The 15,963-nt window shown below is 38.2% G+C and overlaps 2 protein-coding genes across 8 annotated transcripts; one reads left to right on the forward strand and one right to left on the reverse strand.

The window, feature by feature from the left end:
* Positions 1-207: 207 nt before the first annotated feature.
* LOC100690625 (GTPase IMAP family member 8-like) lies at positions 208-4,159 on the reverse strand. 2 transcript variants are annotated; one of them, XM_019357078.2, is made up of 2 exons: positions 4,044-4,147; positions 208-3,237 (listed from the first exon to the last, which is right to left on the reverse strand). In XM_019357078.2, the coding sequence occupies exons 1-2, from the start codon at positions 4,066-4,068 to the stop codon at positions 1,013-1,015; spliced, it is 2,250 nt and encodes a 749-aa protein (XP_019212623.1). In that variant the 5' UTR covers positions 4,069-4,147; the 3' UTR covers positions 208-1,012. The 2 variants fall into 2 exon arrangements, with proteins under 2 accessions (XP_019212623.1, XP_019212622.1); XM_019357077.2 differs by having other exon boundaries at positions 210-3,240; positions 4,044-4,159.
* Positions 4,160-9,657: 5,498 nt separating this feature from the next.
* Positions 9,658-13,049, forward strand: LOC109201457 (uncharacterized). Of its 6 annotated transcripts, none has more exons than XM_025903694.1 (6): positions 9,658-10,261; positions 10,457-10,567; positions 10,658-10,931; positions 11,334-11,501; positions 11,999-12,094; positions 12,658-13,049. In XM_025903694.1, the coding sequence occupies exons 3-6, from the start codon at positions 10,833-10,835 to the stop codon at positions 12,913-12,915; spliced, it is 621 nt and encodes a 206-aa protein (XP_025759479.1). In that variant the 5' UTR covers positions 9,658-10,261; positions 10,457-10,567; positions 10,658-10,832; the 3' UTR covers positions 12,916-13,049. The 6 variants fall into 6 exon arrangements, with proteins under 6 accessions (XP_025759479.1, XP_025759494.1, XP_025759473.1 ...); XM_025903709.1 differs by having other exon boundaries at positions 10,457-10,538; XM_025903688.1 differs by having other exon boundaries at positions 9,658-9,899.
* Positions 13,050-15,963: the final 2,914 nt, after the last annotated feature.

Genomic DNA, 15,963 nt, shown 5'->3' on the forward strand with positions numbered 1-15,963 from the left:
AATATCATTTCTTTTTTTGTGGTGCCCAAATTTATGCACCTGCCTGATATTATTTAAAAATTTTTTGCACATTTTCTGTAAATCCAATAAACTTCATTTCACTTCTAAAATATCACTGTGTGTGCCTTAAATATGATATATTTAACTGACATTTTTTATTGTAACAACCAACGATTTATACAGGAAAATGACTATTAACAAGGTTGCCCAAACTTTCGCATCCCACTATATGAATAAAACTGAATTGAACTAAACCGAATGTGAGCTGTAATCTATAAAAACAGGAAAAAAAAAAACCCTATGTTCAGTATTAAACTGCAAGAACAGAGTAAAAATCAGTGGAAGTCCTGGGTCTGTTCCAGAAAACAAGTTGAGATCATAGACTGCAGATTAAAATGTTTTAATCATAATGTTTTTAATCAAGCAGAAACACAAAAACGTTAGCTGGCTGTTTTGAATTTGCAGATGATATTTTGTAGACTAAAATTTTAATTACGGTACTTTTACATCATTTCATGTTTTTATTTATTAACACATCAGAACAAAGACAAAGTCCAGAGAAAATATTAATCAAATATCTCTGCTGTTCTGTCACTTTAATCACCAAAAACCTCTCAATAAAAGTTTTTCTCTGAACTGTTGGATTTCCCTTATTTTATTTTATCATTTTATTATTTAATTTGCTCAGAAATTAAAGTATTCTGATTAACAACATAAGAAAACTAATTTTCATCAGTAATTTTTGATTCATGATACATTATTAAAAATATGCTTGTTCTATTCCCTTAAACAGTTTCAAAACAGATTTTAGATCATCTTAAAGGCTGATTGTTTCAGTTCAATAACATCTTCGTAATGACATAATCAATTATTAATGATTAATTTCCTTATTCTGTAAAAATACATTTAATAATCAATAAATGCAGAGTCAAATAAGATAATTCTAAAATTAGATTTCCACTCTGTATATTCATGTTGATGTTAATGAGCTGCTGCCAAATAACACTGCATATCACTGCAGGACACAAGCCTTGTTTTTTATTTTAGCTGCAGGAATTAAATGAACTCCAGCTCCCACTCCAGCTCCCACTGAAGACCCTACTATACCTCCTGTTGCAGCTCCCACTGAAGCGCCTACAATTCCAACTGTAGCTCCTACTGCAGCTCCCACTGGACCTCCTACAAGTCCAACTGTAGCTCCAGCAGCAGCAGCTGTGAAAAGAGCTGGAATACCAATTCCAGCACCAACTCCAACACCCAGTCCAAGAACCGATCCTATAAGAATTGCAACTTTTCTGTCTTGAATAAACTTATTTTTCCGTTCTGCTTTGTATGTTGCTTCTTCTGGTGTCATATTTTCTTTCATTATTAGTCGTTCCACCTCTTTCTTTATGGCCTCCTCTGCCTTCTCAAACATCTGATTGCTGTAGTAACTTCCTCCATTTTCCTTCACCATGGTGTTGATCTTCTCCACCAGCTCTCTGACCTGAGCAGGATTTCTGCTTCTGTTGTTAAAAACATGATATCTTTCTCCACACTGATCGATGAACTCACTGAGACCTGGAGTTTCAATGATGCATTCCTTTATGGAGACCTTCAGATCATCTACATGGGTGAACAACACCATGGTGTAACGAGCTGCTTTGTCTCCAAACACCTCCTGAAGGATTCTCACTGTTTCTTGTTCTTTCTTTTCAAACTCTTCTGGACTGACCACAATCAGGAACACATGAGGACCAGGAGCAGCCAATGAGATGCATTTCTTGATCTCTTTGTTGAACTGGTCTAAGGTAAACCCGGTATGAAACAGTCCTGGAGTATCAACTACAGCCAGTTTTTGAAAGCCGAACAGAGCTGTTTCCTTCTGACACTCTAATGTTTCTGGGGAAGAAAATGATGTTGATCTGAATACATTTCCCTCTAAGATGGTGTTTCCTGTTGCACTCTTCCCAGCTCTGGTTTTTCCCACAAGAACAATCCTGAGGTCTGGTTCCACTTTTTTAAATGCTCTCTCTGCCTTTTCAAACATCTCATTGGTGTAGTAACTTCCTCCATTATTCTGAACCATGGTGTTAATCTTCTCCAGCAGCTCTCTGACCTGAGCAGGGTCTCCACTTCTGTTGTTAAAAAAATGATATCTTCCATGACACTGACGGATGAACTCACTGAGAGCTGGATTTTTTATGAATGTTTCTACTGTGACTCCATCATGCTCCAGATTGTCTCCATAGGTGAACAGGACCATAGTGTACCGTGCTGCTTCTCCTCCAAACACATTTTGAATCTGTCTGACTGTCTTTTGTTCTTCTTCTGTGAATCTGTTCGCCTGAATCACAACCAGGAACACATGAGGACCAGGAGCAGCAAAGGGGATGGCTCTACTGATCTCTGTCTTGACCTCCTCTTCAGTCTTACTGGTATCAAACAGACCTGGAGTATCAACTACAGCCAGGATTTGACCATCAAACTGACCTGTGTCCATCTGACACTTTGCTGTTGTCGTGGAAGCATTTGGTGCAGAAATAAATACTCTTTGTCCTAAGATGGTGTTTCCTGATGCACTTTTCCCAACACCAGTTTTCCCAACAAGCACAATCCTGAAGTCAGCCTGTCTGAACATCTCACTGGTGTAGTAGCTTCCTTCATTTCTGTGAACCATGTTGTTGATCTCCTGCAGTAACTGTCTGACCTGAGCGGGATCCTCCTTTCTGTTGTTAAACACATGATATTTTCCTCCACACTGACTGATGAAGTTACCCAGAGGTGGATTATTACTAATAAACTCATCTATGGTAACACTGGCTGGGTCTGGATCATCTCCACAGGTGAACAAGACCATAATATAACGTGCCGCTTTTTCTCCAAACATCTGCTGAATTTTTCTCACTATTTCTTTATCTTCTTCTGTGAAGCTGCCAGTCTGAAACACAACCAGGAACACATGGGGACCAGGAGCAGCAAAGGAGATGCATCTATGGATTTCCCTCCTAACATTCACGCCAGTCAGTCTGTTCTCAAACAGATCTGGAGTAACAACTACAGTCAGGATCTGACCCCCAAACTCTTGCATTTCTTTCTGAAACTCTGATGATGTTGACTCAAAACAATTTCTATTATTTCCTAAAATGGCATCTCCAATTTTGTTCTTTCCAACTCCAGTTTTTCCAAGAAGCACAATCCTGTACTCTGGTTCATCTGGTTCTTCTGGTTCTTCTTTTTGTTCTGGCTCATCAAACACTGCTGAAAAATTTTATGAACGTTTAACTGATGTTGGTGAAAAAGGCACATTTTACTATTTTCTTTCTCTAAAATGAACATTTTTACAGATTAAAATCTGAAAACAAATATTTGTTAGCTTTACTCAGTTGTTTTGCAGCCCAAACTAGGAGACATTAAGTCACTGAATGAATAATTAAATAAATAAAGAGAAACTCTGAGAGAAATTCTTTGACACTGTGGAGGCTCCCAGGCCTCTGGTAAAGGACTCGAGCTTAAAGGATGAAGGCCGCCTGCAGGGGTGGTAGGGCGAGTTTTTGAAAAATGTATTTATGAAATTATTACAGAGAAACTAATATGAACTGTTGTTCCGCGTAGCAGTGTGTCAAATTGAATTTGGATAACATACATGCTTGCCTATCACCTGTTTGATATGTGAAACTTCAACCCTGTACAGAACACGTTCTTCTCACGAATATTGCTTTTAGTTTCACTCTTCAAAGTGCTAAAACTTTCTGTTCTCTAGTTTTAATTTTAGTTTTTTTTCCTTTCATCATGAAAGAAAACAATTCATAAATGTCTTAATGCATGCTCAAAAATCTATATAAGGAAATCCCCAAAAGTTAATTCTGTTCATCTGGACGAAAACACTACATCCGGATGAACAGAATCAACTTTCTGGTATTTTGACATAAAGAGTTATCTTTTCCTGAACACTAAGATTGTATGTATTTTTTTAATTCAACTTCAGCAGATTAGACACTGGAAAGATCTTTTCTTTGTCATATTTAAATGTACATTGAAAAAGTCAGTTTAAATGTCCTTACCCAGTGGAAGTTCTTGTTCAGACATGTCTGTGTATCAGGTTGTGTGTCACGGCTGTCCTGCTGTCGAATAACTTCCTCTTTATCTCACTACAGTATAAGAGACTCCTTCTAGCCCCTCCTTTTAAACATGTGATGTGTAGGCAAGACCTGAGACAGAGAGAAGAAATGAAGAAATATTTATATATGTCAGAGTAAACTGTTAAATGTTGCCATTGTTGTACTTAAATTTGTAAACCGTGCCTTAAACTTTATGGTTAGATATTCTTCCGTTCCCGTTCCCTCCCCTACACATCTATGATGCTGGGGGAGGTAATTATATGTAGCTGTTAAACTGCAGGCACATTCCATGTGAGATTCTGGTTTCCTTATCTTGTGAAGGATGCCCACTTCCGTCCATTTAGGGGCTCGCCTATGCTTGCATATGGTGAACCATTAAAGTTAAGCCGTATACAGGTGTGCGGAGATGACCTTTGGATAACTAAGAAATGTGGTTAAACAGTTGTAAGCATATATTGTGTAGCAGGAAGTCATGTACACACACACATGGGTGGTGCTTGTATTCATTGAATACAATTGGATGATGATTGACGGGATCCAGAAGCCCTCACTGTGAGTGAAAAGCAATACAAAGTAAGTGCCTGTGTATGGAGGACGACAAGAGCCATGTGCATTGAAATAAAGAATTCTTTGCTTAAATAATTAATTGTAGAACAAATTTTGCATTTGTAAATTCATTTTTGAATTCTAATTTAATAAACTGATTTTTAAAATGCTTTTAACCCTTTAAGACCTAACATAGAACCAAGTCCGCCAGAGCTTACGTTGTATTTTTACATGCTGTAGTGCCATTTTTGGGAGTATTTCAAGTTGCTATACATCAACACAACCGTTATAGCCCAAATTTAAATAATATGTATGCATTAAGTCCAAGTTAACTATATAAATTGCAAAAAAGTGCAATAAACTACAAAAAAACATGAAAATCGTTATTGTTTTTTTTTGGTTTTTTTGCATATATTTCTGCTTAGAGAAATTTAAGAGGTTTATCCCTCAAAAAAAAAAAAAGTTGCAAAAAATAGTTTACAACAACAGGAAATTTATTTTGAGTGTCTTCATAGTTTTATTTTTGAGATACTAATTTTTATATACTGCAGAAAAAACAATCATATAATGCAAATTTGGAAAGAAAGCAGCATGTGCATCAAAATAAAATATTTAAAGCAGTGCAAATCAGGTAGCCTATCCTTGCTGTCTTTGGGTGATACTCATGGTACACCTTAGATAAGCAGGCAGTTCACCACGGGGTACATAGAGATGGTGAGGATGAGGATAGTTAAGAGTCACCAGCTATTCTATTCTATTCTATTCTATTCTATTATTCAGCCAAGGTTCAGACCAGTAACCCTCTTGCTGTGAGGTGACAGCTGCCCTGCATGTTCTGTGGCTAACATGAAAATTGTGTTATATATGCCTTATTACCTCCCTCATGTGGCGTTCACATCACCAAAGCTAGCCATACTGAACCTCTGGTGTTACACACCTTAACAATTTTGTATATATGTGTGTGTGAGTGTGTGTGTGTATTTATATTATGGTCTTTCACACTCATGTACATACAAATTTAATGTTATTCTCTTCGAGACTTTCTCGTATAACAAATACATATGTAAACATGTTACCAATATGAACACCAAGATTCTTATACACTTATATACTTCTTATGAGGTTACCTGATTACCTCCCTGAGGTAGTTAGCATCACCACTGTACAAAACTCTTAAGTCACAGTACTAGGTTGAAGCGTCAAATGTTATGCCCTACAAAGTCAAGAAAGTAGTGTCATCAGAGGATAAAAGTCATTAGCTATCTGGATTTAAAGTCACACTCATTAATTTATTAATGTACAATGTAGAAAAGCACTACAGATGTCACACTACCTCAGAGGTAGTGTGACATCTGTACAACAGTACAAGTGTGACCCACTTGTACTGAATGATTTCGGTCAGTGAGGGTGTGAGATGACTTATTTGATACCAATATTAACAAGTTGTAACTTGAGTAAAAACCTAACTGAAAACAATGTCCATGATCACCACAGGAAAAAAAAAGGTATCTGGGTCTCCTCCCCACTGTTATCGTTGTCGATCGTGTCCTCGATCACGTCTTCCTCCCCGGTCTCGGTCGCGCCAGCTGCCTTTACCGTGGAAGCCACTCCGCGGGTTCGCTGCAGTCTTGTACAGCGTTAAGGCCGCGTTGTGGAGATCAACACTCAGTTTTCCCTCTTTCTTGCTTTTTCTTTCGTCAAGGTGGTTCTGAGCATGGCGGGCATGGCGTCACAGTTCTGTTAGCCGAGGTTCATCTTCTCCCCCCACATATGAACGCCTCACCTCAGCTGCCACATCTGGTCTTAGTCCCCGGAAAATATGGCCGCAGAGATGGTACTCATATGTGGAGGTGGTGGCACTGGTCATGTCATCTTTGGGTATTCCACTATTAGCTTAAAAACACAGTTGTCATGCGATGTATGAAATCATCCACAGATTCGTCCTTTCTTTGCTTGCAAGCTTGAATCTCTGACATGTCCACCTTATCTGGGAAAACCTCCTTTAGCTTATCCATTAGGTACTAATTATTATTATTATTATCACTGCAGTACAATATTCACGGTTTTCTCCATGCTCGTAGGTCAGGTGTCGTATCCTCAGTGTTGGATCAGGCAAGTGCAGTGATATTTTCCTCAGGTCGCATGGTTTCAGCTTGCCTGCCACTGCGCGTCTAATTTCTTGACCCGTGGGACGATATTCTTGGCAGAAAATTAGGAGCTGCTCACCGAACCTTGCACCCGACACGAGAGGGTCAGGTAGATGCCTTGTGGTGTCAATGATGTCTGATGTTTCCACGGTCTGTGAACTAAAATGGGTCCCTCGGGCCCCGCCACTTCCACCATCGGGAGCTGCAGGTTTTCTCCTCTCGCCTGTCGCTGCCTTCGCGTCCTCCGCATGGCCTGGTGGTTTTCGACCTCCTCTCAGCTGTCTGCACTCTCTGTATCATCCCACTCATCATCAGTGGGACAATATTCAGGCTGACCCATGGCAAAAGGCAGGACGTAATATTCATGCCGGCTGTCCTTACTTCTCCATCTTCCTCTCTCAATCCTCCGTCCCTGTGTTTTCCCTTTCGTCTCTTCAGCCCCTCTCGGCCCTCTGCTGGGTCTGAATGTCATTTTTCCCGCTTCCTCCTGGCGGTGCTGCCGTTCCTCAGTCGCTGAACTGGCTCCTGCGTCTTCTGGCAGTGAGTCGTGTGGTGCAGAGCGGGATGGGGAGGGAAAGGAGTCCAGGTATGTATCGGCCTTAAGGCCCTGCTAAACAGCCTGTACTGGGACACAAGGAGAAGCACAAACAGTGCGTGAACAGGGAAATAATGCTTTGCTCTCTGTGTTATACGGAGGTGGAAGAGGCGCTGAGGCAGATTCTGCGTCAGCCTCCTTTCCATGCACTTCTCTAGGCAATTCTTTCAGAGCTGCTTTCTTTTCCCTTCTTTCTGCCGCCGTCATCCACATTTTCAAACATTCCTTCTTATCGCTTACCCTACCCAAATCAGCGCTTTTAACTTTCCCTTTCTTTAACAATTTTGCTTCCTCCTCCCGCAACTGTTCCTCTACTTTTTTAACTAGTTAACACTCAGCGATCCCTTTCCAAGAAACTCATTTTCTTTCTGCCACTTAACAACATATTTCATACACCCAATTCCCCATTTCTTAATCATACAGTCAAATATTGAGATTTGTCCCTGGCCGCCCGGTGGAATGTCTGCTGTTCTACCAGATCTAGATACCATTTTATTACACGATGCATCCCCCGTGAGGTTCCTTGCCTTCTACGGACCAAGGAACAAACACCGCCACTGCGTGCAGTACACACAAATGGACTCCAACAGTGTACCCAAACCGCTGTCCCTGTGATGTACTTGGACCGAACACAGGGCTTGGCCGGCTTCTTCCCAACAGTGCGCTCGAGCCAATGTTCTTGTGACCATACCGAACACATACCTTCCGGAGACTCGAACTTCGAGTCGGCAGGCGTCCCCCTCCCCTTCAGCCAGACAAAAACATGGAGAGAGCTGTACAACACTTATTTTTCTAATACTGCTGGTCACGTGACCAGTAGTATTAAAAGGCCTTAAGAGGCTGACATCAGTATGTTTTAGTAAGCAATATTTTATTACTAACTTTGGACTATTTTCTATTGGGAGAGTTATCGGAATTCTGGGTTACACACACCCACATGCGCGTCCGCAAGACAACTCGGGTTTTCCGGGCACAGAATACATGGATGTACGGAAATGGCTGCTCTAACTTCTACGCCCTTCTTCTGGTTTGGTCACTTGCGTGTCATCGTGTTTGTGTCTGCAGGTGAGAAACAAAAAGAACCTTCCTCTTTAAGATAGGGAGGCATGGGTCTGAGGTATTTAACAATACATTATTTAAATAATATCCATAAGACTCATGTTTGAAACACTGACACTAATCTGTCTGATTGAAACTATTTTTGGTTCTCCTGGAAACACGAAACTGCAAACGGACTAATGCTGATGGCGTTTCTACAAATAACGAAGTCAGACTTTCTCTTGTCGACTAAAGCAAAAATATTATAATACGGTTTTTTTTTCTCTTTTACTTCTTAATGAGCTCTACTAAGTCTTTTCTGCACCATCACAATGACAGATCAGAAGGTGAAGTATCTGCAGACATGATCAGAGGTGACCTGGTTGTATCCTCTAGATACTGAAAACAAAGGCTCCAGTACTTCCTTTATTATTATCTTCAACAGTTAAAACTCTTAACAACCATTTATGAAAGGAGATAAGTTAATATTGTGCCCACACAGTTTGACCCGAACACGACAGGAAGGTTAAATATAACAAAGTTACTGCACAAAATAAATAAATAATTCTGAGAGGGTTAGCTGGGAGACTGACATTGGGCCTTTTATTGTATTCATTTTCCATCTGATGGAAGAGTGTTTGAGGAACAGCAGTAAGTGTTTGAAATGACGTATTTCAGTTTTTTAGGTAATCTGACAGGTTGACACAAGTCTGTGAGCGTTAGTGGATTGACCAGTAACTGTAACCACTAAGTGGTTCAGCTGGTCACACATGAATGTCATGTAGCGTTAGTGTAAAGCGTTTCCTTTACTGTTGGCTGGTTTCATCTGCGAAAACACATCATGTTAATGAATTTAATGTTTTTTATCATTTGAAGAACTCAAAGCTGTCAGACTTTATATAACACAATATGAAAAAGAAAATCAGCTCAATCACAAACAGGAAATGCAGTCTGTTACTGTCCTTTATTCTGATTACAGTCATGTGATTTCCAGGAAGTGCTGCAGACTATTTGCTGCATCATCTTTTCTATTTCTCTCTGTCTGTTTCTGCTGCTTCTTTGTCCCTCACTATAAACAGATGTACTGAGAGACTCCTGCACTGATGTTTCATACACTGTAATCCCTAACAGTTGTTCTAGCTCATAACTAATAAGCTCATAACACTCAAATGTCGTTTTGTAGTTGAGCAAACTATAAAGTATCGAGCTCTGTTGGCTTTTATGCAACTTTAATTGAATAGGGCTCAATATTTTTTAGCTAATTTGTTTGGAACGCTCAAAAAGTTTAAGAGGCATATATTAGTGACGTTCTGGTGGGTGGAGTCTTGTCGCTCCCTCAGGAAAGCCGAGTCAGCCATCTTGAATTTACCTTGATGCGGGGAAGATTTGGCCAGCCCGTGTGGATTAAGAGTCCCCAACTTCAACCCACCACGACCACCACCTTAATTTTTTTCATCAACTGCCCTAAATTTGGTAAGTCTAACGTGTTTTTGTTTTGTTTAAATTTAATTTCGATAAACAGTCTTTTTATTCTTTACTGGAAATATATTCGTACTTTGTGCACAGTGAATGTTTGTTATAAATAAATTTGAATCCAAGTAATTGTAATTTTAGAAGTTTTCGAATGTGACAAATACGTAATCTTATTTCAAATTACAACGGTGTAACGTTTTGGCGGTTTTCCGTGGGGGACAACATTTCCCATAATGCATTGTATTCTTGCCCGGGAAGTTGATGGTGGCAGTTCTAGCTCCATGCGTTTGAACTTTCTACTAAAACTTTCTACTGTCCGTTTCTACCGGTTGTCGTATTCGCCGGTAATGCACGTGCGTATTGTGAGTATACTTATTTCAATAAGTGTCCGCGTTACACAGTCAGTAGTTTACACTATTGAGCTATGTGTGTGTGTGCTAGCATGAAACGAACAATGCTAAACAACATGAGTGTGTTATCATGATTAGACACATGTTTGTATTTTTTCGTAGTCTCAAATATGTGGTTGTGAGATAATCTGGAAATCGTTTTAACAGTTTAGAGGGGTATTCCACTAAGCGAGCTCTACAAGTCAAGGCTGGGCAGTGGGTCCATGAATAAACTGCCTCACTCCTGCAGGTGTCTTTCCATACTTCCCATCGTTCCAAGTGAGGCTATGGACTTGTGTACGTTGTTTGTATCACCTTTACTCTCCATAAAAATGAATGGTTTTTTTTTTGTTTGTTTGTTTTCCCCAGGAACCAAAAGATGGCTGCTGCCCAGAAGCATGTGCTGTGTGTGTATGTTGAACGAGACACTGCGCTGAAACTTACTCTACTTGAGCGACCAAAGTCAGTGGAGGAGCTGAAAGAAGTAATTTAAGAGAGGTTCAAGCCAAGACTGAATGGGGACTTTAGCCTTCACTATGTCCTCATGGACACAACCTATGCACTATGTCGCCAAGAAATTGTTGGAGCTCCACGAGTGAGAGACGTCGTGGACAGATGGCCAGTCCTACTTATGGAGTCACAGGTAAAAAATAAAATATAAAATATGTCTATATATGTATGTATATATACATGCATATATGTGTACGTGTGTGTATGTCTGTCTGTCTCTTTACTGTTCTCCCAGTTTTTAAAAGTCTAGATTTTCAAACAATTTACCAAAAAGCAAATGACAGATGTAAAATGACAACACATCACTCTGTGACGTATTTTTTCCCCATTCACAGTAAACAAAGTCTCTAGAAGTTTATTTATTTAAATTTCCTTTAGATAACATTACAAAGAATGACGAATAACTTTCTATTTTGGCCTTGGTTCTGACTAGAATTGCTCTGGTTTTGCTAACCTGAGAACTTTTTAAAATACATTCACAATTCTGTTCCTAATTCATCTTTGTTCATTTCTGTGTATTTCTGTTCATGTACAGGTGGTTGCAGAGTCCCACCGAATCAACAGTGTTAACCTGCACACTCAATTCTACAAGGAGCTGGACAGACACACGCTTAGACTCATCACTTTGTTCCGAGACAAGGCCATCAAGACTGGCAAGATTGCAGAGGAGCTAGCAAAGCTCATGAGAATTTATGACATTCAGGTAAATTTTTCATTTCACATAATTCAGAATTACATTAACAGATGGTTTGTACACAGCTGTAAGAAGCCATAGTGTCAATTGCTTCAACTGTGCCCCGTGATGAAGTGATTATGCCATAGATACAAGGTTGTCATTTTAGGAGAAGGAAATCTTGACAAAATGTATCCTTTCAAAAAGTGTTGTGTTAAAAAGATTTATCAGCTTCAATTTAAAGAAGTCCAAACAAGTACTGTTTTTGTAAAAATTGGTTTACATTTGGAAGTTTTTCCTTTGTGAGTTGTTGATGTATTTACAATGGAAACGTATTAATTTAAAATGTGTATTACTAAAAATACAGTTATCCAAAATACTGAATTTACCATCTTTAGCCCGTTACACAAAAAGTTTGGACACCCCTGATCTATAACAATGACAATCAGAACATGGCTATCCAACACTTTGTTTTTACTCTGCATTTGTGTAAATATTATTCTAATAGATATTGTATGTTCATCTAGGAACAGCGTGATGTAAATACAAGACGGGCCCTCGTCCTTCGTGCACTTCCTGTGTACCTGCGTGAAGATGCCTCCACGTTATTCAGGACTTGTGATGTAAGTGTACTGCCCTCAGCATCAACCCCTTTGCCTAGCTGTTCAGTCGAATATATCACTCAGAACTCAAGGAGAACCAGGGTGTATATCAGGAAGGAGGTTCAACACTGTCCTCATCTGACTTGTTTTCTCCCATATATCAACTATTGTTGAATAAGATTGCAAGAAGATTGTTACGCATAAACCAGAAAACATGAAAATAGTTGAAAGATTATTAAACAAAAACAAATCCACAGATAAAAACTCTCTCCCTTTTAAAATTCAAGTGTTCTATTTTTTGGGGGGTGCCATGTTGTGGTCAGAGAAATGTTTGGTAAATAACAAAAACAAATATCTTGACATATATTTATTATGCTTAAATAAATGTTTTCAATATGTTTTGAAACCAAACCCAAATTAAGATTATTGTAATGCATCATGATGTATCGCCATATCAAATTAAATCGTTGACATTATAATCCTAAAAGAAACGTGCGACTTATGAAGATTCACACCTCTAATCAATAGCATGATTTGTGTCCTTGAGGGGCTGAACTCATTGTTGTATTATTTGTGTTTTGCAGTCAGCAGATGGTCCAGACCTCACTGTCACTCCTGTGGCTCTGCTGACAGTTGTCACGGATGACACTACTGATTCGGCCCTCTTCAGTCCCGAAAGCATCTGCATTGTCGTTGAGGATGAAATACTTGTGAATGGTCCCATAAATCTGGCTGACTCATTTTTCCTGCTCTTTGGGTACATCTATGCACTAGACCTACAATACCCAAAGAAACTTGAGCTTATAAGTGAGCTGCAGCTGTCAAGGTACAGTAAGTGTTAAATGCCTCAATGTTCTAATAGCTGCAATTGCTGTTAATACTGAAAATGTTATTTAATTTTAGAATTGAGATGGAGACCCTGGGAGTCTTTTTCTTTTGTTTTATTTATGAAGCACTTTTTTATGAGTGAGCTCCGTTATCTATGCCTTTTTAAAAGCACATTGTGTTTAATAAAAAAAGTTGTTAAATTGTTAGTGTTGTTACTTTCATGTTTTCTAACACTTTTAGCTGATTATAATTTACTGGGCAAACAGTTTAGAACCATTCGTAAATGTATTTCCCACAGTATTTTAAAAATATTTATTAGATTTTAAGTGTTATTTCCCATATTATAAGTTAGAAAATATGAAAAAGTCTGAGTTTATTTCCCACATCCTATGAGTTGCAGTATGTAAAATATTTTGAGTGTATTTTCCACCTTAATTAAGTTGAAAAATATTAAATATTTTGAGTTTATTGCTCCCTAATTATAAGTTGAGGAATGTCAACATTTATAAGTTAACATTGAGGTAATTTAAGGCAACTGCAACTGGAATTTTTATTTTAGTTAAACTTAAAACTTTTAAAAACATCACTAAAAAACTGTTGTGTAATCTGTTACACAACAATTTTTGAGTTCTGTGAACTTATTAGGTTTTACAGTGTAGGAAAGTCCAAACAGCCTCACTGGTTCTCCATAAAGAACAAAGATTTGCTCTCTGTGGCATCTGCAGTAACTAAATATCTAATATTTATCTACATTCTAAAGGAATAGAAAACCAAATGTAGGTTGGTGAATTAATAGTAACGAATATAAGAATGTGGCTGTATGTAACATTGCATGCTTTTCCTTATGAGGTCTATATTTATTGAAGACAATGTTAACTACGAAGTTTACCAAAGTCGTACTAAAACATTTTTGGCAGATTTTTAAGCACGAACACGACAGGAAGGTTAAATATAACAAAGTTACTGCACAAAATAAATAATTAATTCTGAGAGGGTTAGCTGGGAGACTGACATTGGGCCTTTTATTGTATTCATTTTCCATCTGATGGAAGAGTGTTTGAGGAACAGCAGTAAGTGTTTGAAATGACATATTTCAGTTTTTTAGATAATCTGACAGGTTGACACAAGTCTGTGAGCGTTAGTGGATTGACCAGTAACTGTAACCACTAAGTGGTTCAGCTGGTCACACATGAATGTCATGTAGCGTTAGTGTAAAGCGTTTTATTTACTGTTGGCTGGTTTCATCTGTGAAAACACATCATGTTAATGAATTTAATGTTTTTTTTATCATTTGAAGAACTCAAAGCTGTCAGACTTTATATAACACAATATGAAAAAGAAAATCAGCTCAATCACAAACAGGAAATGCAGTCTGTTACTGTCCTTTATTCTGATTACAGTCATGTGATTTCCAGGAAGTGCTGCAGACTATTTGCTGCATCATCTTTTCTATTTCTCTCTGTCTGTTTCTGCTGCTTCTTTGTCCCTCACTATAAACAGATGTACTGAGAGACTCCTGCACTGATGTTTCATAGGAAAGTCCAAACAGCCTCACTGGTTCTCCATAAAGAACAAAGATTTGCTCTCTGTGGCATCTGCAGTAACTAAATATCTAATATTTATCTACATTCTAAAGGAATAGAAAACCAAATGTAGGTTGGTGAATTAATAGTAACGAATATAAGAATGTGGCTGTATGTAACATTGCATGCTTTTCCTTATGAGGTCTATATTTATTGAAGACAATGTTAACTACGAAGTTTACCAAAGTCGTACTAAAACATTTTTGGCAGATTTTTAAGCACGAACACGACAGGAAGGTTAAATATAACAAAGTTACTGCACAAAATAAATAATTAATTCTGAGAGGGTTAGCTGGGAGACTGACATTGGGCCTTTTATTGTATTCATTTTCCATCTGATGGAAGAGTGTTTGAGGAACAGCAGTAAGTGTTTGAAATGACATATTTCAGTTTTTTAGATAATCTGACAGGTTGACACAAGTCTGTGAGTGTTAGTGGATTGACCAGTAACTGTAACCACTAAGTGGTTCAGCTGGTCACACATGAATGTCATGTAGCGTTAGTGTAAAGCGTTTTATTTACTGTTGGCTGGTTTCATCTGTGAAAACACATCATGTTAATGAATTTAATGTTTTTTTTATCATTTGAAGAACTCAAAGCTGTCAGACTTTATATAACACAATATGAAAAAGAAAATCAGCTCAATCACAAACAGGAAATGCAGTCTGTTACTGTCCTTTATTCTGATTACAGTCATGTGATTTCCAGGAAGTGCTGCAGACTATTTGCTGCATCATCTTTTCTATTTCTCTCTGTCTGTTTCTGCTGCTTCTTTGTCCCTCACTATAAACAGATGTACTGAGAGACTCCTGCACTGATGTTTCATAGGAAAGTCCAAACAGCCTCACTGGTTCTCCATAAAGAACAAAGATTTGCTCTCTGTGGCATCTGCAGTAACTAAATATCTAATATTTATCTACATTCTAAAGGAATAGAAAACCAAATGTAGGTTGGTGAATTAATAGTAACGAATATAAGAATGTGGCTGTATGTAACATTGCATGCTTTTCCTTATGAGGTCTATATTTATTGAAGACAATGTTAAACATACTAACTTTGTCAAACAGGGGAAATGAATTTCTTTATTAAGTGTGCCTATGCCAAGAGGCACACTTCTTACTATTCGTTGGATTTATTATTCTTCATACTATTATTATTATTATTATTAATATTTAGTTTCCGCCTGAAATTTTGCAGCGTAACTCACCCCGCAGTTTTGAGACAAGTTTCGTATGACTTTTGGTGTTCATCACTTTTCTAGTTTTTTAAATATTAATATTTTAGTGCAAATTTTCCCGCGCTTATCGGCCGCACAGTTTTGACACAAGAGTTACATATCTTATATCATTTTGTGCGGCTGGATCTGGACTAATATGCTATGACTTTTGGTGTTTATGACTTTTATAGTTTTTTAAAAAAAATTTAGATTGTAGTGCAAATTTTGGCCAATTTCTAGGCCCATGAGAAAGATTCATCTTT

The sequence above is a fragment of the Oreochromis niloticus genome, linkage group LG3, assembly GCF_001858045.2.
Source record: "Oreochromis niloticus isolate F11D_XX linkage group LG3, O_niloticus_UMD_NMBU, whole genome shotgun sequence".
NCBI lineage: Eukaryota > Metazoa > Chordata > Actinopteri > Cichliformes > Cichlidae > Oreochromis > Oreochromis niloticus.